The sequence below is a fragment of the Bufo bufo genome, chromosome 9 (assembly GCF_905171765.1).
Source record: "Bufo bufo chromosome 9, aBufBuf1.1, whole genome shotgun sequence".
In the NCBI taxonomy this organism is placed as follows: Eukaryota; Metazoa; Chordata; class Amphibia; order Anura; family Bufonidae; genus Bufo; species Bufo bufo.
Genome location: NC_053397.1, coordinates 73,235,851 through 73,253,666, shown reverse-complemented (window position 1 = coordinate 73,253,666; position 17,816 = coordinate 73,235,851). Strand labels below are relative to the sequence as shown.

At 44.7% G+C, this 17,816-nt stretch overlaps 1 protein-coding gene across 2 annotated transcripts in view; it reads right to left on the bottom strand.

The window, feature by feature from the left end:
* CDC14A (cell division cycle 14A) overlaps positions 1-17,816 on the bottom strand; it is a 101,218-nt gene that overhangs the window by 33,055 nt on the left and 50,347 nt on the right. For both annotated transcript variants that reach the window (XM_040408040.1, XM_040408041.1), the window contains exons 6-9: positions 8,828-8,894; positions 6,779-6,841; positions 2,542-2,629; positions 621-851 (exon numbers count right to left, since the gene is read on the bottom strand). In XM_040408040.1, coding sequence (XP_040263974.1) covers positions 621-851; positions 2,542-2,629; positions 6,779-6,841; positions 8,828-8,894 — 449 coding nt within the window. The remainder of the gene's footprint in view (positions 1-620; positions 852-2,541; positions 2,630-6,778; positions 6,842-8,827; positions 8,895-17,816) is intronic.

The following is a 17,816-nucleotide window of genomic DNA, read 5'->3' as shown; positions in this document are numbered from 1 at the left end:
GAGCGCGGTCCACTGAAAAACGTGTCCGGACAAATGTAACACCGTTCATCTGAAAAAAGGTCTAGCACATGTCTAAACCAGCCATATCAGCATTAGGCAGTGAAATAACTCATAAATCACCTGTGATGAACCTGGAGAGGAGACCAGTGGAACGAGACGCATGCGCAGAGCGCAGAAAAAGCAGAGGTTAGCACACATCACTTTACTGCGCATGCGCAAGGGCAGTACACCTCACATCACCGTGCATCCTTGGCTTCATCTGCACAACGTCCATTTGGCCGATAGTGCTGGAGTCATCTCCGGACTCATCTTGGTTCATTTATAAGTTCTTTTACAGCTGGTTTTGACAAGGACATGCTTAGAAAGGTAACCTCCAGACGTAAAACTCTGTATAATGCTAGTGGATCAGCGGCCCAAACCTAATGCCAGAAGGGAGAGTCCCTGGACTTTATCCTGGTTATGGAAACCAAAAAGCAGTCCGTGCCCCTGCACAGTTGCTCTGGAATAATGGTTCCATGAACTGTACTGCCAGTTTAGATATAATGTCAGGTATTCTTTGCAGCATCCACATCAATGGGAGGAGAGACTCAGATATGCCACCGCTCAGCAGACTAACATACCTTTACAGTGAACAGCAATAGCCCCATCTGTATTCTCACAGAGGTTCAGGAATCGCCGTACTATGCCATCGCTGGGGGTGCTGCCATCTACAAAGAACAGGTCGTAGTGGTCAAAGCCAGCATCTGTAAACCGCTTGGCGTCGTAAATCTTCTTGTTGAGTCGGATGATGGCGGTGATGTTGTGTTTTCTGAAATATGGGAAGTATGCTTCTGGTGCATGGAGGGGATAACCTGGAAAATGAAAAGAAAGTGAACTGTTCACTTCTCAACCATATGTAAGAGGCTACATTTCATGGGTTCAGCAAAAAATCCCAAATGTGTAGGAGCTGTTAAGGCAGCAGTCTGTGCCCACCACTGCTCCTCTTCTGCTAGTAGACACGGTTGCTGCCTTGGCTCCAGCGTCCCAGGCCGAACAGCATCTCTCCCTTCCTTTCCGGATGTACCAGCCTCCTTCCACATAGGCTGAGGCCTGTTTTCAGCCAGCCATGCCTTTCTCTGCCCTAATTTTCTCCAGCCAGTGGCTGGTTACCCTGGGGTACTTCAGGTTCTAGTTCACTAGTTTCCTGCAAAATTGTGCCGTTTGTTTGCCTGTTCTGTGTACCGACTACTGCCTGACTTCTTGAATTGAACCTTCACTGCCTGACCTCACTCTTGCCCAATCTTCGTCCTGACCTCGGACTGTTTATCGGATTGTACTTACTTTGCCTGCCCTGACCTTGACCTGTCCCTTACTACGGTTTTGCCCGATTCCTTGGTGCTCCACACTAGTATCCCTTGACCCCTGTGGGACATCAATCACTTGAACAAAGACTACTCCAATAGGTTGAAGCCTGGTGGTTCTTCTGCAGTGGCGTTCCGATCCCCCTTAGATAATGCTCTTTGGAGTATCCCCAAGTGTGACACAGCGGATCCACATCTGCTCCACTACTGCAGTATGGTACAGGGTCAAGTGTCCCAATAAAATATTTTATCTACTGTAGTGTCCACACATTTGGTATCGTCAATAGTATGTGATTAATGTAAATTACTGTACATTGGTTACACTACCAGATCTTTAAGAAAGCATATTTCGGAACATGCAAGAGACATCTAAAAGCTTATGGTTGTGAAAAAGTCTTCTGACCATTTGAAGGGTTGATTGGAGGCATAAAGTTCACGCTAGGGAAGCATTTTGGATACAGCAAATGGAAACAAGGTTTCCAGAAGGCATCAAACGGGTCGAGCAGTCATAATATTCATGACCTATCCTCAGGATAGGTCATTAATATCTGATCGGTTGGGGTCCGACTACTGGCACGCCCCACCCCCACCCCCGATCAGCTGTTTGAGGAGGCAGCGATACTCAAGTGAGAGTTGCTTCCGCTTCGATTTTCTATATCTAGATGGCATGCAGGTAAACACTGAAGAGGAAGCACCACGGCCTCTTCAAAGAGCTGATCGGCAGGGGTGCCCGGTACCAGATCTCCACCAATCTGATACTGATGACCCAGGCTGAGAACAGGTCACTGCACAACCCCTTATAATCTACATTCTGACATAATGAGGGAGATTTACCAAGACTGGTATTTCTAGCACCAGTCCATGACCGTGATTATGTGAGATGGGCCAAAATTATTAAAGGAACTGGTCTAGTTTTCAGGCATTACTTGTGCCAGAAAACTGGCATAAGTAACAGAAATGTGCCAGTCCACTAAGACCTCGCCCCTCCCAACCACTTTAAACAAAAGAGAAGGGGAAAAAAGTTGCAAATTTTTGAGCAAAACATGGCTTGTGCTAAAAATGTGAATCATTTTGGAGCCACAATTCTGGCGCAGGGGATATGATTAGTCCCCACAATAGTATTTTCATTGATGGAACAGGTAAACCCCCTATTTCAGGCAAACATGGTGTGACTATTTTTCTTGTTTTATGCTGGACTTACCGTTTTCAATTTTGCTTTTTGGATGAGGGCCACTGAATGCCAGAAATTTCCCAGGGACAATCCAGTTGAAATCCCCATTTTCCACTCTCTGGGAACACAAGAAAGCGTTACAGACCTAGTGTCATATGGCCTCACATTTACATGTCTGTCACAGAGACTACAAAGTCCTACAGTGGGTATTATGAAAGGAACATACGGTATTCATTTTTTAAAATATTTTATGTATCGTCACAGTTTTGGTGCAGTTTTTCACCATTAATCTTACAGGGAGTGCAGAATTATTAGGTAAATGAGTATTTTGACCACATCATCCTCTTTATGCATGTTGTCTTACTCCAAGCTGTATAGGCTCGAAAGCCTACTACCAATTAAGCATATTAGGTGATGTGCATCTCTGTAATGAGAAGGGGTGTGGTCTAATGACATCAACACCCTATATTAGGTGTGCATAATTATTAGGCAACTTCCTTTCCTTTGGCAAAATGGGTCAAAAGAAGGACTTGACAGGCTCAGAAAAGTCAAAAATAGTGAGATATCTTGCAGAGGGATGCAGCACTCTTAAAATTGCAAAGCTTCTGAAGCGTGATCATCGAACAATCAAGCGTTTCATTCAAAATAGTCAACAGGGTCGCAAGAAGCGTGTGGAAAAACCAAGGCGCAAAATAACTGCCCATGAACTGAGAAAAGTCAAGCGTGCAGCTGCCAAGATGCCACTTGCCACCAGTTTGGCCATATTTCAGAGCTGCAACATCCCTGGAGTGCCCAAAAGCACAAGGTGTGCAATACTCAGAGACATGGCCAAGGTAAGAAAGGCTGAAAGACGACCACCACTGAACAAGACACACAAGCTTAAACGTCAAGACTGGGCCAAGAAATATCTCAAGACAGATTTTTCTAAGGTTTTATGGACTGATGAAATGAGAGTGAGTCTTGATGGGCCAGATGGATGGGCCCGTGGCTGGATTGGTAAAGGGCAGAGAGCTCCAGTCCGACTCAGACGCCAGCAAGGTGGAGGTGGAGTACTGGTTTGGGCTGGTATCATCAAAGATGAGCTTGTGGGGCCTTTTCGGGTTGAGGATGGAGTCAAGCTCAACTCCCAGTCCTACTGCCAGTTTCTGGAAGACACCTTCTTCAAGCAGTGGTACAGGAAGAAGTCTGCATCCTTCAAGAAAAACATGATTTTCATGCAGGACAATGCTCCATCACACGCGTCCAAGTACTCCACAGCGTGGCTGGCAAGAAAGGGTATAAAAGAAGAAAATCTAATGACATGGCCTCCTTGTTCACCTGATCTGAACCCCATTGAGAACCTGTGGTCCATCATCAAATGAGAGATTTACAAGGAGGGAAAACAGTACACCTCTCTGAACAGTGTCTGGGAGGCTGTGGTTGCTGCTGCACGCAATGTTGATGGTGAACAGATCAAAACACTGACAGAATCCATGGATGGCAGGCTTTTGAGTGTCCTTGCAAAGAAAGGTGGCTATATTGGTCACTGATTTGTTTTTGTTTTGTTTTTGAATGTCAGAAATGTATATTTGTGAATGTTGAGATGTTATATTGGTTTCACTGGTAAAAATAAATAATTGAAATGGGTATATATTTGTTTTTTGTTAAAGTTGCCTAATAATTATGCACAGTAATAGTCACCTGCACACACAGATATCCCCCTAAAATAGCTAAAACTAAAAACAAACTAAAAACTACTTCCAAAAATATTCAGCTTTGATATTAATGAGTTTTTTGAGTTCATTGAGAACATGGTTGTTGTTCAATAATAAAATTAATCCTCAAAAATACAACTTGCCTAATAATTCTGCACTCCCTGTAGTTTGGAAATATTGTGCCCACATGTAAAAACACGGATTCGTTTTTTTTACGGAGAGGTATTTCTTGTAACGTGTCTTGGATCAGTTTCTTTAACATCAATAACTGTTCTGCGTTCCCATTATACAAGCATACAATACATGCAGTAAGGTCCGAAGCTTCCAGGCAGCCAGAGTCATACGTCTATGTCCATCTTGGGGAGGTCAATCACTGGCTACCGCAGTGGTATGTAATTACACCTAGACGTTGCCACAGTATATTAAAGGGGGCTCTCCTAGAGGTTTTAAAATTCTGCAGGGAGGAAGTGGCTGTGTAAAATTAAAAAAAGACCTTACTCGCTTATAATGACCAGTGGCTCCCTCTCCACCTCCCTGATCCCCACTGGGCTGCAGTGGTCACAAGCCGTTCATGCACTGGCTGCAGCAGTCACTTGAACAATGAAGGTGAAGCCATCACAACTTGCCCATTTTAAGGGTGCATTACACATGACCATAGGTATTTTGCGGTCTGCTAAACGCAGATCCGCAAAAAATACGGATGACGTCCGTGTTGCATCCGTGTTGAAATGAATGGGTCCGCATCTGATCCACCAAAAATATGGTCGTGTGAATGGGGCCTAAATGTAAGAGTTTTTTTGCTTTTAATTTTACACAGTCCTCTGCTACCTACCAAATTAAAAAAATCTTGAAGAACCCCTTTAAGGTAAGGCTCTGTTCACAACTCCATCAAAACTTCTTCTTTTTCTGCTTCATCATAGGAGCAGTAAAATGAAAATAACAGTTATGATGGACACCTACGCATCCTACATGGACCTTATAATGAAGTCCACTGGGGTTGTCCATCAATGTGACAGGGAGAATAGTACTGCATGCTGCACTACTCTTTCTGTCAAATATTTGAATTTCCTGACAGACTCCTGATGGAAGTGTGAACAGACACTGAGGCAGGTTTCAGAAGGCCGTGTACAGTCCTGGAAAAACTGACCGTGGCTCCGCTGACTGGAACTCACTGCGTCATTAGGATCTATGATGCTGTGAGTTCCAGCCCAACCTCGTATCTACCGTTCAGCATTTACAGCATCATTTGAGTACAGCAGATGCCTGGTCAGGCTGGAACTCACAGCCATCACTGATCACTGTGGTCATTCCAGGAAATATAGCCATCACATGGAGTTATTTCCTAGACCGCACACAGCTGAACCCGGCCTGCGTATTAAAGGGATCATCCAATAGTACAAATACCCTCCACAATCCTGGGCCACTCCTATACACGATACTTACCCGTGTCCTTCCGGATCCCTGCATGGCCACCGCTGCATCTCCCCATCGAGCGGATCAAAACATCATAGCCAATAGCAGGCCGCAACGGTGACCAGCCCTTCTAGCGTCATCTGCGATGCTAGGGAGGCTGGTGACCGTCGCAGCTTGCCATTGGCTGTTCCCTCCGACCCCGGATGTTTTGATCCCATCGATGGGAAGATGCAGCATTGGCCATGCAGGGATACAGAGGGACGCTGGTGTCGGGGACCGACTAAGTATTGCCTATACGAGGGGTCCAGGCATTGCGGGGGGTATTTGTACTATTGGATAACCCCTTTAACTTATAGTTTTATCTGAGCCTTAAAAGGGGTTCTCCGGGAATGAAGAAAATGAAAATACTTAAATATTAGTTTATTATAAATATATTCCAAAATACCTTTCATTAATTATAATGGCTTGTTTTGTCTAGGGAGCAATCATTAGGGAAAATAAAATGGCTACCGTCCTATTAGTACACACAAAACCTGTCCTAATCACACAGCAGGTCAAGTTACTTCAGAACACTGAGCTAAAGAGCTGCCTCATCCTCCTCTTTGCTCTGCTTGTCAGGGATTATAATCCTGAATACAGTTTAATATGATCTTCAGCTGAACCTCTGTAGGAATGGAGTCCATGAGGAGACATGAAGTACAGAGAAGATGGACAGACTGTGGTAATGGAGACTGCATACAAGTGCTGCTGCCCATTACCCCCACCCTCCACTTTGTAGTTCATGTCTCCTCATGACCTCCCTTCCAACAGAGATTCAGCTGAAGATCATATTAAACTGTATTCAGGACCATAATCCCTGACAAGTAGGAGAGGAGGACGAGGCAGCTCTTTATCTCAGTGTACTGAAGTAACATGTCCTCCTGTGTGATTAGGAAGGTTTTGTGTGTACTGATAGGACGGCAGCCATTTTATTTCTCCTAATGATTGCTCCCCAGGCAAAACGAGCCATTATAACTAATGAAAGGTATTTTGGTATATATCTATAATAAAGTAAATATTTGAGTATTTTCTTCATTCCCAGAGAACCCCTTTAAGAAAGGAAAACAGGAAAAACTCTTCAATATTCTTCTCCTTGTACAAGAACAATGCAAGAAACCCACCTCATAATGTTCATATTCATCCACATCGAAGTTTTCAAAGTTAAAAAACCCGAGATGGAGCGCCTACAAAGAGACAATCACACACTGGTATTATCAAATTCATAAATACACTGGTATTTTTTATAGAAAACTCCATCCATATAAAGCGGTTCCTTACTAACTACAGTATATGGCAGCTTTATTTATATTAGGCCTCCTGGTCCTGTGAGTGACATTGATGCACAAGGTGCTCGCCCCAGGGATCAGCACCTGTGCAATTAGCCAAGTACACTACAGCTGGGCACACTGCACAGGCACCGAAAAGGATAGATGACGGCGCACGCGCAGAATTTCAGGTGCATCAGCTCCCACGGTCCCGGCCACCAGAGAGGCTGGCATTTTTCTTATATTGTGCAAGCACGACCACCACTGATGGATTACAGGGTGGTCGTAACCATGGAAACGAGCAGTGTATAATGTGACAGAAAAATTAACCAAGCCAGCAAAGGAGGCAATATGGAGAATCACAATACATTAGAAAGTGGCTTGTATTAACTTTCTCTACATGATAAATGCCAATTACTGAAGTGAGAAAACCCCTTTAATGGACGAAAAAAAAAAAAAACTGTGTGGAAGCACCCAAAAGGTTTCACAATCAGCATGGGAGTAGCTTTACCAGGTGCAGAGGTGGCTGCAGCATTTAGGGCTCATGCACACAAACGTATTTTCTTTCCGTGTCCGTTCTGTTTTTTTCAATGGGTCCGCAAAAAAAAAAAAAAACGGAAGTTACTCCGTGTGCATTCCATTTCCGTATGTCCGTATTTCCGTTCCGCAAACATGTCCTATTATTGTCGGCATCACGGACAAGGATAGGACTGTTCTATTAGGGGCCAGCGGACCGCAAAATATATACGTTCGTGTGCAGGAGCCCTTAGGGTACTGGCAAGAGCAGTTTTGCCTCATCACAGGGGTTTAAAGGGAACCTGTCACCAGGATTTTGTGTATAGAGCTGAGGACATGGGTTGCTAGATGGCCGCTAGCACATCCGCCATACCCAGTCCCCATAGCTCTGTGTGCTTTTATTGTGTATAAAAACCGATTTGATACATTTGCAAATTAACCTGAGATGAGTCAGAGCTTGAAAATATGACTCTTCTCTGGTCACACAAGTAAGATATGACTCTTTTATGTTAATTTGCATATGTATCAAATCGTTTTTTTACACAATAAAAGCACACAGAGCTATGGGGACTGGGTATTGCGGATGTGCTAGCGGCCATCTAGCAACCCATGTCCTCAGCTCTATACACAAAATCCCGGTGACAGGTTCCCTTTAACTTTACATTTTTACACAGATTCTCCACTTCTGCCTCCACAGTGTATAGTATAATAATAAAATGGCAGCATTCTAGACACACAAATTAGCTTCTAGCTCAGTGAAGGGCTTAAAAAAAAGGGCAAAGTAAAAACTACAACCTGTTATATTTTATTATGTAATTAGAAACACTTTGGTCTTTTTTGGGAGTGTTGTAGTAACACTTATATCCTCTGGGTGGCAGCATCTGCCTACAAAATAAATAGCTCCATGCCATAGTATTCGTGGAAATGATTAAACGGCGTGTACATTTGTGCTGTATTTAGAAATGATTAAAATCAGCATCTATGTATAAATGCAATACTAGGATCCCGGCAGCTGCACGAGTAAAGGGAAGCTATGACAGAGGATAAAGCAGAAGGCTTAGCGGCCGATATCAGACCCTGTATAATGATCGTCATCTCCAGACAGTTTGTGCCTGGCTAAGGGTAGGCCCACACAGAGATTTGTGGACGAGGTTTGGGGGCAGATCTGCCCGCAGGATTTTCAGCCAAGGCCAGAAGTGGATCCACCAGGAAAGAGAAGAATAAATCCTGCCTTTATATTTCCGATTCCTTTCAAATCCACTTCTGACAAATAATCCTGCAGGCAGATCTGCATTAAAACCTTGTCCAAAACTCTGTGTGGCCGTAGCGTAATGCTCCCTAACATATATAGGATACTGAAACGTGACATTTAGATACAGCTGCATTTACCTTGCGGAGGCCCTGCAAACACTCCAGGATGGTGAGGTTGTAAGTGCAGTTTCCAAAAGAAGCATCTCTGCAAAGAGACAGATCATACACAGTGAGTGAGGGAAGTCCATCAGAAGCAGGCTCTTAGGTGTGTGATAAAGGCTGTGTTCACATCGGAGCTGGAGGTGACTGCAGGAGCCACTGTCGCAGACTGTTGTATTTGCCCCGCAGCCAGCACTATTTCCCATCACAGAGATGGATCCTTCTGTGATGCCTAATGGACTTCAACTTTCAAGTCAGAGAAGTCTGTTGGGCGTCATTGATATGAGTCGAGGGATGGATCCGGCAGAGAATTGTGGCTTCTGTTATAACAAATGCCACCAGTCCACCAAGGTTACTGCAATGGGAGCAGCACTGCAGTAATCAGCTCTATCTACTACACAATGAGCGGTGCCTGCGTCCAGCGCTGGAGCCACCGCAGAACAGCGGATCGGCAGGGGTGCAAGGAGTCCGACTCCCACCAATGGGACAGTGATGACCTATCTGAACGATAAAGTCCCAGAGGAGCTGTCACCTCTCTTGACATGTCTGTTTTAGTAACTACTTTTATTCCCCATGAAATAACAATTCTGGAGCATCTGTTCTTATGATCCTATGTTGTACCATTCCCTTATTATTCCAGCTGGAAGTTATGAATAAATTGCTGGCAGTTTGCATTGGAGGTCCAGATGGGTGTTACCCCGGTTGACGGTCTGACACTGGCAGCACAGAATACATAGAGTCAGACTGTGCAAGGACACACTCCCAGCTGGTAACACCCCCCTGGACCTTCACTGTAAACTGCTAGTAATCCATTCATAACTTCTAGCAGGAATAAAAAAGGAATGGTACAACATACAGTCAAAAGAATTGATGCTCCAGAATGGGTATTACATGAAGAATGAAAGTAGTTCCTAAAAGGGACTTTTCAGGAGAAGTGACAGGTCCTCTTTAAAGTGGTCCTCTGGGACTTTTTTTGTTGGCCTACCCTTAAAGGGGTTCTCCTGGCTTTTAATATTGGTGGCCTATCAACGGGATAGGTCATCAATATCAGATCGGCAGGGGTCTGTCACCCGGCGCCCCTGCCAATCGGCTGTATGAGGAGATGACGCGCACACTCTTTCTTCCTGCTGCTGTCAATGCGATGCAGAAGAAACAGCCACAGCTCCTCTTTACATATCATAATGTAACTATATGGTTCTAGTTATTCAAGACAACCATTCAGCTACTTGGTTTCAGATTTTATTCATATTCATATAGCTAAGCGGACATGCCACTCAGGACTCTAAAGTTGCCCATACACCTGCAGTGGCTTTTGGGCGAAGACGGTTGCAGCCCACAGCCATCTCTCCCTACTCCCCAATACACGTCTGTGTTCTCAGTGGGGTGAGAGGAGAAAGCTGCTGACACACACCAGGAGGAGTCGGGAGCCCCCCTTACACAACGGCAGGTTCAGTAAACAACAGTTGTGTATGGGGGCCTTAAAGGGGATTACTATGGTTTTTAACAGACATGCTCGTGTAGTTGCTTACCTCATGTACATCTTCCCTGTGCTTTTCTTTTCAATTCTTACCCAATTTCACTATGTAAACCAATCCCTCTGGTTTGTTTCCCTCTGTATCCAACCAAACCCATGATGCAGTTCTCCTTCCTCTGCCACAGCTCCAGCACCGCCCCTAACCACGCCCAGCTAGTAAATAGCTCCTCCTAGTTACATAGACACTCCCCTATCACTGCCCCACCCATGGACATAACATCACAGGTAGGGATGAGCGAATCGACTTCGGATGAAAACTACGTTCTAATACCATACGGAGCAGGAGCCCCGTACAGTATTAGAATGTATTGGCTACGAGGAGCCGAAGTTATTGCTTCGCGAGACTTTAGGTAATAACTTCATAAATTAATTTATACTTTTCCCGAACTCAGGTTCGGTTGCAAGGTACCATTTGGAACCGAACCGGAGTTCGGGAAATGTTTTCTTACAGTACAAATTAATTTGTGAAGTTATTACCTGAAGTCTTGCGAGACTTTGCGAAGCAATAACTTCGGCTCCTCGGAGCCAATACATTCTAATACTGTACGGGGCTCCTGCTGATTGAATTGATTGGTGGTATTAGAACGTAGTTTTCATCCGAAGTCGATTCACTCATCCCTACCTGTGATGTTATGTCCATGGGTGGGGCAGTGATAGGGGAGTGTCTATGTAACTAGGAGGAGCTATTTACTAGCTGGGCGTGGTTAGGGGCGGTGCTGGAGCTGTGGCAGAGGAAGGAGAACTGCATCATGGGTTTGGTTGGATACAGAGGGAAACAAACCAGAGGGATTGGTTTACATAGTGAAATTGGGTCAGGTGGGTAAGAATTGAAAAAAAAAAGGTTTCATCTGAAGTTGATTCACTCATTCCTAATCACAGGAAATCAGAAAGATCTGCATGGACATGGTCATGTGATCACAGCTCGGATCGAGAGATGGGAGCAATAAAGGTAAAAGACATACATTACAGAATTACAGCGACCTCCATAAATGATTATTCTAAAGTATTTTAATGCAAAGCAGAAAACCCCTTTAGGCCCCATTCACACAACCGTATTTCCTGTCCACATTTTTTGTGGATAGGGTGCGGACCCATCTGTATGTCCGTTCTGCAGACGTGCAAAAAAGATAAAAACATAGGTACTGTTACAATGGGTCCACAACAAAAATGGGTTCAAAACAGACATCCTTACGTGCGAACCCACATTTTGTGGACCCAAATACATACGGTCGCATGAATGCACTCTTAAGGACTTACAGAATATGTACTTGGGTTCTTTATCGATGCATCATGATTGAAAGAAGAGTGGACAATTAAAATACACTACCTGTCCCCAAAAAATGTTGCCACCAAAAAAAAAAAAAAAAAGGTCACACACTCTACTATTTCGTTGGACCGCCTTTAGCTTTGATTACGGCACGCATTTGCATTGTTTCGATAAGCTTCTGCAATGTCACAAGACTTATCTCCATCCAGTGTTGCATTCATTTTTCACCAAGATCTTGCATTGATGATAGTAGAGTCTGACTGCTGCGCAAAGCCTTCTCCAGCATATCCCAAAGATTCTCAATGGGGTTAAAGGGAACCTGTCACCAGGATTTTGGGTATAGAGCTGAGGAAATGGGTTGCTAGATGGCCGCTAGCACATCCGCAATACCCAGTCCCCATAGCTCTGTGTGCTTTTATTGTGTAAAAAAACAGATTTTATACATATGCAAATGAACCTGAGATGAGTCCTGTACGTGAGATGAGTCAGGGACAGGACTCATCTCAGGTTAATTTGCATATGTATCAAATCTGTTTTTTTACACAATAAAAGCACACAGAGCTATGGGGACTGGGTATTGTGGATGTGCTAGCGGCCATCTAGCAACCCATGTCCTCAGCTCTATACACAAAATCCCGGTGACAGGTTCCCTTTAAGGTCTGGACTCTGTGGTGGCCAATCCATGTGTGAAAATTATGTATCATGCTCCCTGAACCACTGTTTCACAGTTTGAGCCCAATGAATCCTGGCATTGTCATCTTGGAATATGCCCGTGCCATCAGGGAAGAAAAAATCCATTGATGGAATACCCTGGTCATTCAGTATGTTCCGGTAGTCAGCTGACCTCACTCTTGGAGCACATACTGCTGCTGAACCTAGACCTGACCAACTGCAGCAACCCCAGATCATAGCACTGCCCCCACAGGCTTGTACAGTAGGCACTAGGCATGATGGGGGCATCACTTCATCTGCCTCTCTTCTTACCCTGATGCGCCCATCACTCTGGAACAGGGTAAATCTGGACTCATCAGACCACATGACCTTCTTCCATTGCTCCAGAGTCCAATCTTTATGCTCCCTAGCAAATTGAAGCCTTTTTTTCTGGTTTGCCTCACTGATTAGTGTTTTTCTTACGGCTACACAGCTGTTCAGTCCCAATCCCTTGAGTTCTCTTCGCATTGTGCGTATGGAAATGCTCTTTCTTCCACTATTAAACATAGCCCTGAGTTCTACTGTTTTTCTTCGATTTGATTCCAAACGTTTAAAGGGAGTCTGTCACCACAATTTTCCCTTATAGACCACTTACATAGCACTGTAGCATAACTATAGATCAGTCAAATGGTACCTTTGTCTTTTTGTTTGGATGTTCACCAGGGGCAAAAACTGAGTTTTATTTATATGTAAATGAGGGCTCGCAAGTGCCCAGGGGCGGCGTTCGGGCTGTAAGTGCCCAGGGGTGGCGTTCGGGCTGTAAGTGCCCAGGCCGCTCTGCCTTCTTCTCGCATAACCCCTCCCCAGCCTGTTTCTTGGCCCGCCCTGTAAGCCTATTACATCATCCAGTGTACTAGCCGATATCCCGCCGGCGCATGCGCACTGTGATGACCATTGTGGGCAGCAGCATCATTCCATGCAGTGCGCTGGCGGGATATCGGCCAGTACACTGGATGACGTAAGAGGCTTACAGGGCGGGCCAAGAAACAGGCTGGGGAGGGGTTATGTGAGAAGAAGGCAGAGCGGCCTGGGCACTTACAGCCCGAACGCCGCCCCTGGGCACTTGCGAGCCCTCATTTACATATGAATAAAACTCAGTTTTTGCCCCTGGTGAACATCCAAACAAAAAGACAAAGGTACCATTTGACTGATCTATAGTTATGCTACAGTGCTATGTAAGTGGTCTTCATTCAGGATTTTTTTCCTGAGACATTTCTTCATCGAATACGATGGGTCCCCACTATCCTTCCAGTTTTTAATAAAATGTTGGACAGTTCTTAGCCCAATTTTAGTAGTTTCTGCAATCTCCTTAGATCTTTTCTCTGCTTGATGCATGCCAATGATTTGACCCTTCTCAAACAGACTGACATCTTTTCCACGGCCACGAGATGTGTCTTTCCACATGGTTGTTTAAGAAATGAGAAGCAACTCATTGCACAAGTTGGGGTTAAATAACATCTTGCCAGCTGAAAGATAATCGCCCATGCAGTAATTATCCAATAGGAGGCGACTAACTATTTGCAGTGTAGTGTATAATTCCGCATCTAGTGTAGGCGTGTGACAAATATCCAACCAAATACAGCGCACATCTATAACCACACTGTAAATACCTGAACAATAGCCACCCGGAAACTATAAATTCCGGCTGAGGACGCAGAGGAGAGAGGGTTCAGTGTGGGATAGAAAGCGTAATATGAGCTCACAGCCATAAAGATTTATCATTGACAGGCGGACAGGTCGGGGGCAGTACAGAGGTTACAGGATGGATGATTCCCGGCAGCAAGAAGACTAAATAACACGAGAAAAAATCATCCTGCGCCTTCCATTGGTTATCACAGTAAAGATGGAGGATGAGAGGATACCCTCCTAAGGCCGGTTCCACATAAGTGTAATGTAATACGTGTGCATTGGCCTTTGTTCACATCTCCGTTAGAAAAGATCTAGCAGCCCGATCCGGCATAAATGCCGGCTGTTGGCCGGACAAAAAGCGTCGCATGTAGCCGTATTTGTCCATCTGAAACACAGCATTTACGGTATGTCGGAAGGTAGCCGTATCCATGCCGGATCCCATTACAGTCAATAGGGATATAGCAGTGATCTGTTGACTCCAGTAATGCTGGATCCGGTGAGAAGAGACGTCTAAGGGGGGACAGGATTACCCTATACAAGTATATAAATGGGCCGTACAAAAAAATACAGTGAAAAACTGTTCCATGTAAAATGTGCTCAAAAGATAAGGGGGCACTGCCTCCGACTGAAGAGGAAAAAGTTCAGTCTCCGGAAGCGTCAAAGTTTCTTTACTGTAAGAACAGTGAATCTGTGGAATAGACTTCCTCCGGACGTGGTCACAGCATGAACAGTGGATGGTTTTAAAAAGGGTTTAGACGAATTCTTGAAAGTAAATGACATTAATGCTTATGAAAACGTGTAGAAATCTGAGTCTCACTTCCTTCTGGGATTCCCGTCCCCACCTATCCCTTGGTTGAACTTGATGGACTTTTTTCAACCGTATTAACTATGTAACTATATAGATCTTTGCTGCGGTCTGTTCGGTTGGGATGGGACGTGTGGGTGCACTACAGGTGCAAAAATGTGTTGTATTACGCTCGTGTGAAACCGACCTACGAGGCTATGGACAGACCTACGCGGAGAGCATCCAAAACATATCCCGACAGGACGTCTCTGTCACAGTACTCTCTGACCAGAATGTGGCCTCCTGCCCCTCCTTTCACATTCAAGAAGAAAAGTTAAAGGGGTTCTGCAGTTCTTTTAAACTGATGATCTATCCTCTGGATAGATCATCAGCATCTGATCGGCGGGGGTCCGACACCCAGGACCCCCGCCGATCAGCTGTTTGAGAAGGCAGCGGCGCTGGCAGTAGCGCTGCGGCGTTCTCGCTGTTTACCGCAGGCCCAGGGCGCGGCTCAGCTCCATATAAGTGAACGGAGCCACACAAGAGCAGCGGCACAGACGTGAGATCGGGGCCGGGCGACATGTCCAGCTCTGTCAATAAAGTGGTGGGGGGGAGCCTCTCACAGCTGAAGAACCCTTTTTTGAGGAACAAATTGACGCACTAATCTCTATAATAGATTTCAAATCCACAAAATGTCATTTTCGGCTGCAGATTTCACCTTTGTGTGGCAAAGTCCATAAGTAACACATGCAGATATTGCTACAGATTTGCAAAAGAAAAACTGCAGGGGGATTTTTGCAACAAATTAACCCAAGTCTGGCTGCGCCCTAAGCCTTCACAGTGATAGAATAAGGCAATATTATACGTGTACACATTCATAGATATAAAATTACAAGTGATAACACGAGAGAACAAGCAGTCCATGGATTAGATTTGAAGACATACTACAGCTTATTCTAGGTATGGAATCCCCTGAGGTATGAGAGACACGTGGAAGACATTATATATAATGCTGGAAGCAAGGGTGAGCTGTAGCATCTGCCTTTCAGGTCAAACCCTCATTCAAACCCAAAGTTCTTTTTAACAACCTCCCTGAAAACTACAAAATGGTTAAAAATCTCCATTAATGGTAAAAGAAAAGGCTGCTAGTTCACTTCTGACTAATTGTTATACAGGTGGTCCATGACCACGCAACTTCACTTCTCCCTCTGATCACAGCCACTGGTCCTTCATTCCATGGCCCTAGTTGAACGAGCCCACCAGAAAATACCTGCCCGGGTTTCTCCAAAGCACTGCTCCATCACTCCGCACAGGCTGTAGCCTTCCCCTTGTTGCTTCCTGCCAACTCCACTTTGGAGGGTGCCTGAACAGGTTCTAATACTTTAGTTTCCTACAAAGATGTACTGTTTCCTCTTTGTCTGCCCATGTACCGACTTCTGCCTGATCTCTGGATATGACCCTTCCCTGCTGACCTGACCCTTGGACTGTCTTTGGATTGCATAAACTCATACTGAACTGAGCTCGGCTTGATCTTGACTATGGTTTTACCTGATCCTTTGGTGCTCTGCACAGGTGTCTCTTAACCCCCATGAGTCAGCATTCTACTGAACAGAGACTACGCCAAGAGGTAGCAGCCTGGTGGTTCCCCTGCAGTGTAGTCCAGATCCCTGTACAGGGATTAAAGTGTGAAGACCAGAGGGCCACTGTTCAAATGACACAGTGGATCCACACCCGCTAATGTAATTGCATATAGAGCAGTACATGAGGCCTCCAATTTTCTAATATAGATAGTGCTAAAATGTAGTCGATGAGTTCTAAATTCAGTACGGCAGTCCTTATCTAATCTGGGTGCCACATAGATATAAAGGGATTGCAACCACAGATGTTCTCAAGCTAAAGTACAAAGTTATACAGCTGTGACATAAACAATAGTGCATTTATCTGGACTCGCAATCCGTATTACAGCCTCTCCCCAGCCTAAAATCACTCATTAAGGTTAACAATAAATTCCTTTCAACGCCACAGCAAGTAGAGACAAGTTCAGTTTTAGGTTAAGTGCCCCTTTAACACAATCAATACTTGTGCTCTATAGGTTGCACCTAATTTACATAAATCTATAGATATTCATATCTGTACAGCACTAAAACAAAACTAAGGTACTGCAGGTGGAAAAAGTAACAGTCCCTAGATAACGCATAACAGAAGTCCCGCCAGTCCTAAAGGGATCGCCCGGCAGGTAAAAAAGTTTAGACTTGGCTCAGAGTAAGGGCTCATTCAGACGGCCGTATGCTGTCCGCAAAAATACTGAATGCTATCCGTTTTTTTGCGGATCCGCAAAAAAAATGAAACATGTCCTATACTTGTCCGTGAAAATCAGGACATGGCCCCATTGAAGTCTATGGGTCCGCAAAAATACTGAATGCTATCCGTTTTTTTGCAGATCCGTTTTTTTGCGGATCCGCAAAAAAACGGATAGCATTCAGTATTTTTGCGGACAGCATACGGCCGTCTGAATGAGCCCTAAGAGTTAAAAAAAAAAAAAAAAAACAGCAATACTCAATCCACCAGCGCTCCTGTTCCAACACTTTCTGTCTGTCTTTATGGTCCCTCTCGATGCACCGGATAGTCACCAGGGTGGACAGTGACAGGCTGAGCAGTCCTTTGTGTAGAGAGGGACTAGTAAGCAGAGACTGGCAGGGGACCCGGGAAGTGTTGGAACAGAAGGGGTTCTGTTCTGGTGAAGTGAGTATTGCTTAACCCACCGCGAGTCTTCTATTGTGCCTCACTGGGTGGCATCCCTTTACCTTTTCCTCTAGTAGTCCCTAATTTTGTTCTTTGTCCTGTATAGATATGAATTTCCCTAGATCTGGACCTGAAAAGTGTTGGAATGGGATTAGTGAGGCGAGCATGACAATAAAAAAAAATTTAAACCATTCTTAGCCTTTTGTAAAAAAAATGTTTAGCCATCAGACGACCCCTATAAATATATTACTGGGGATGCTGGTGTAAGTGAATAGTGCCTAATGCCTATAGGTATGCTCCC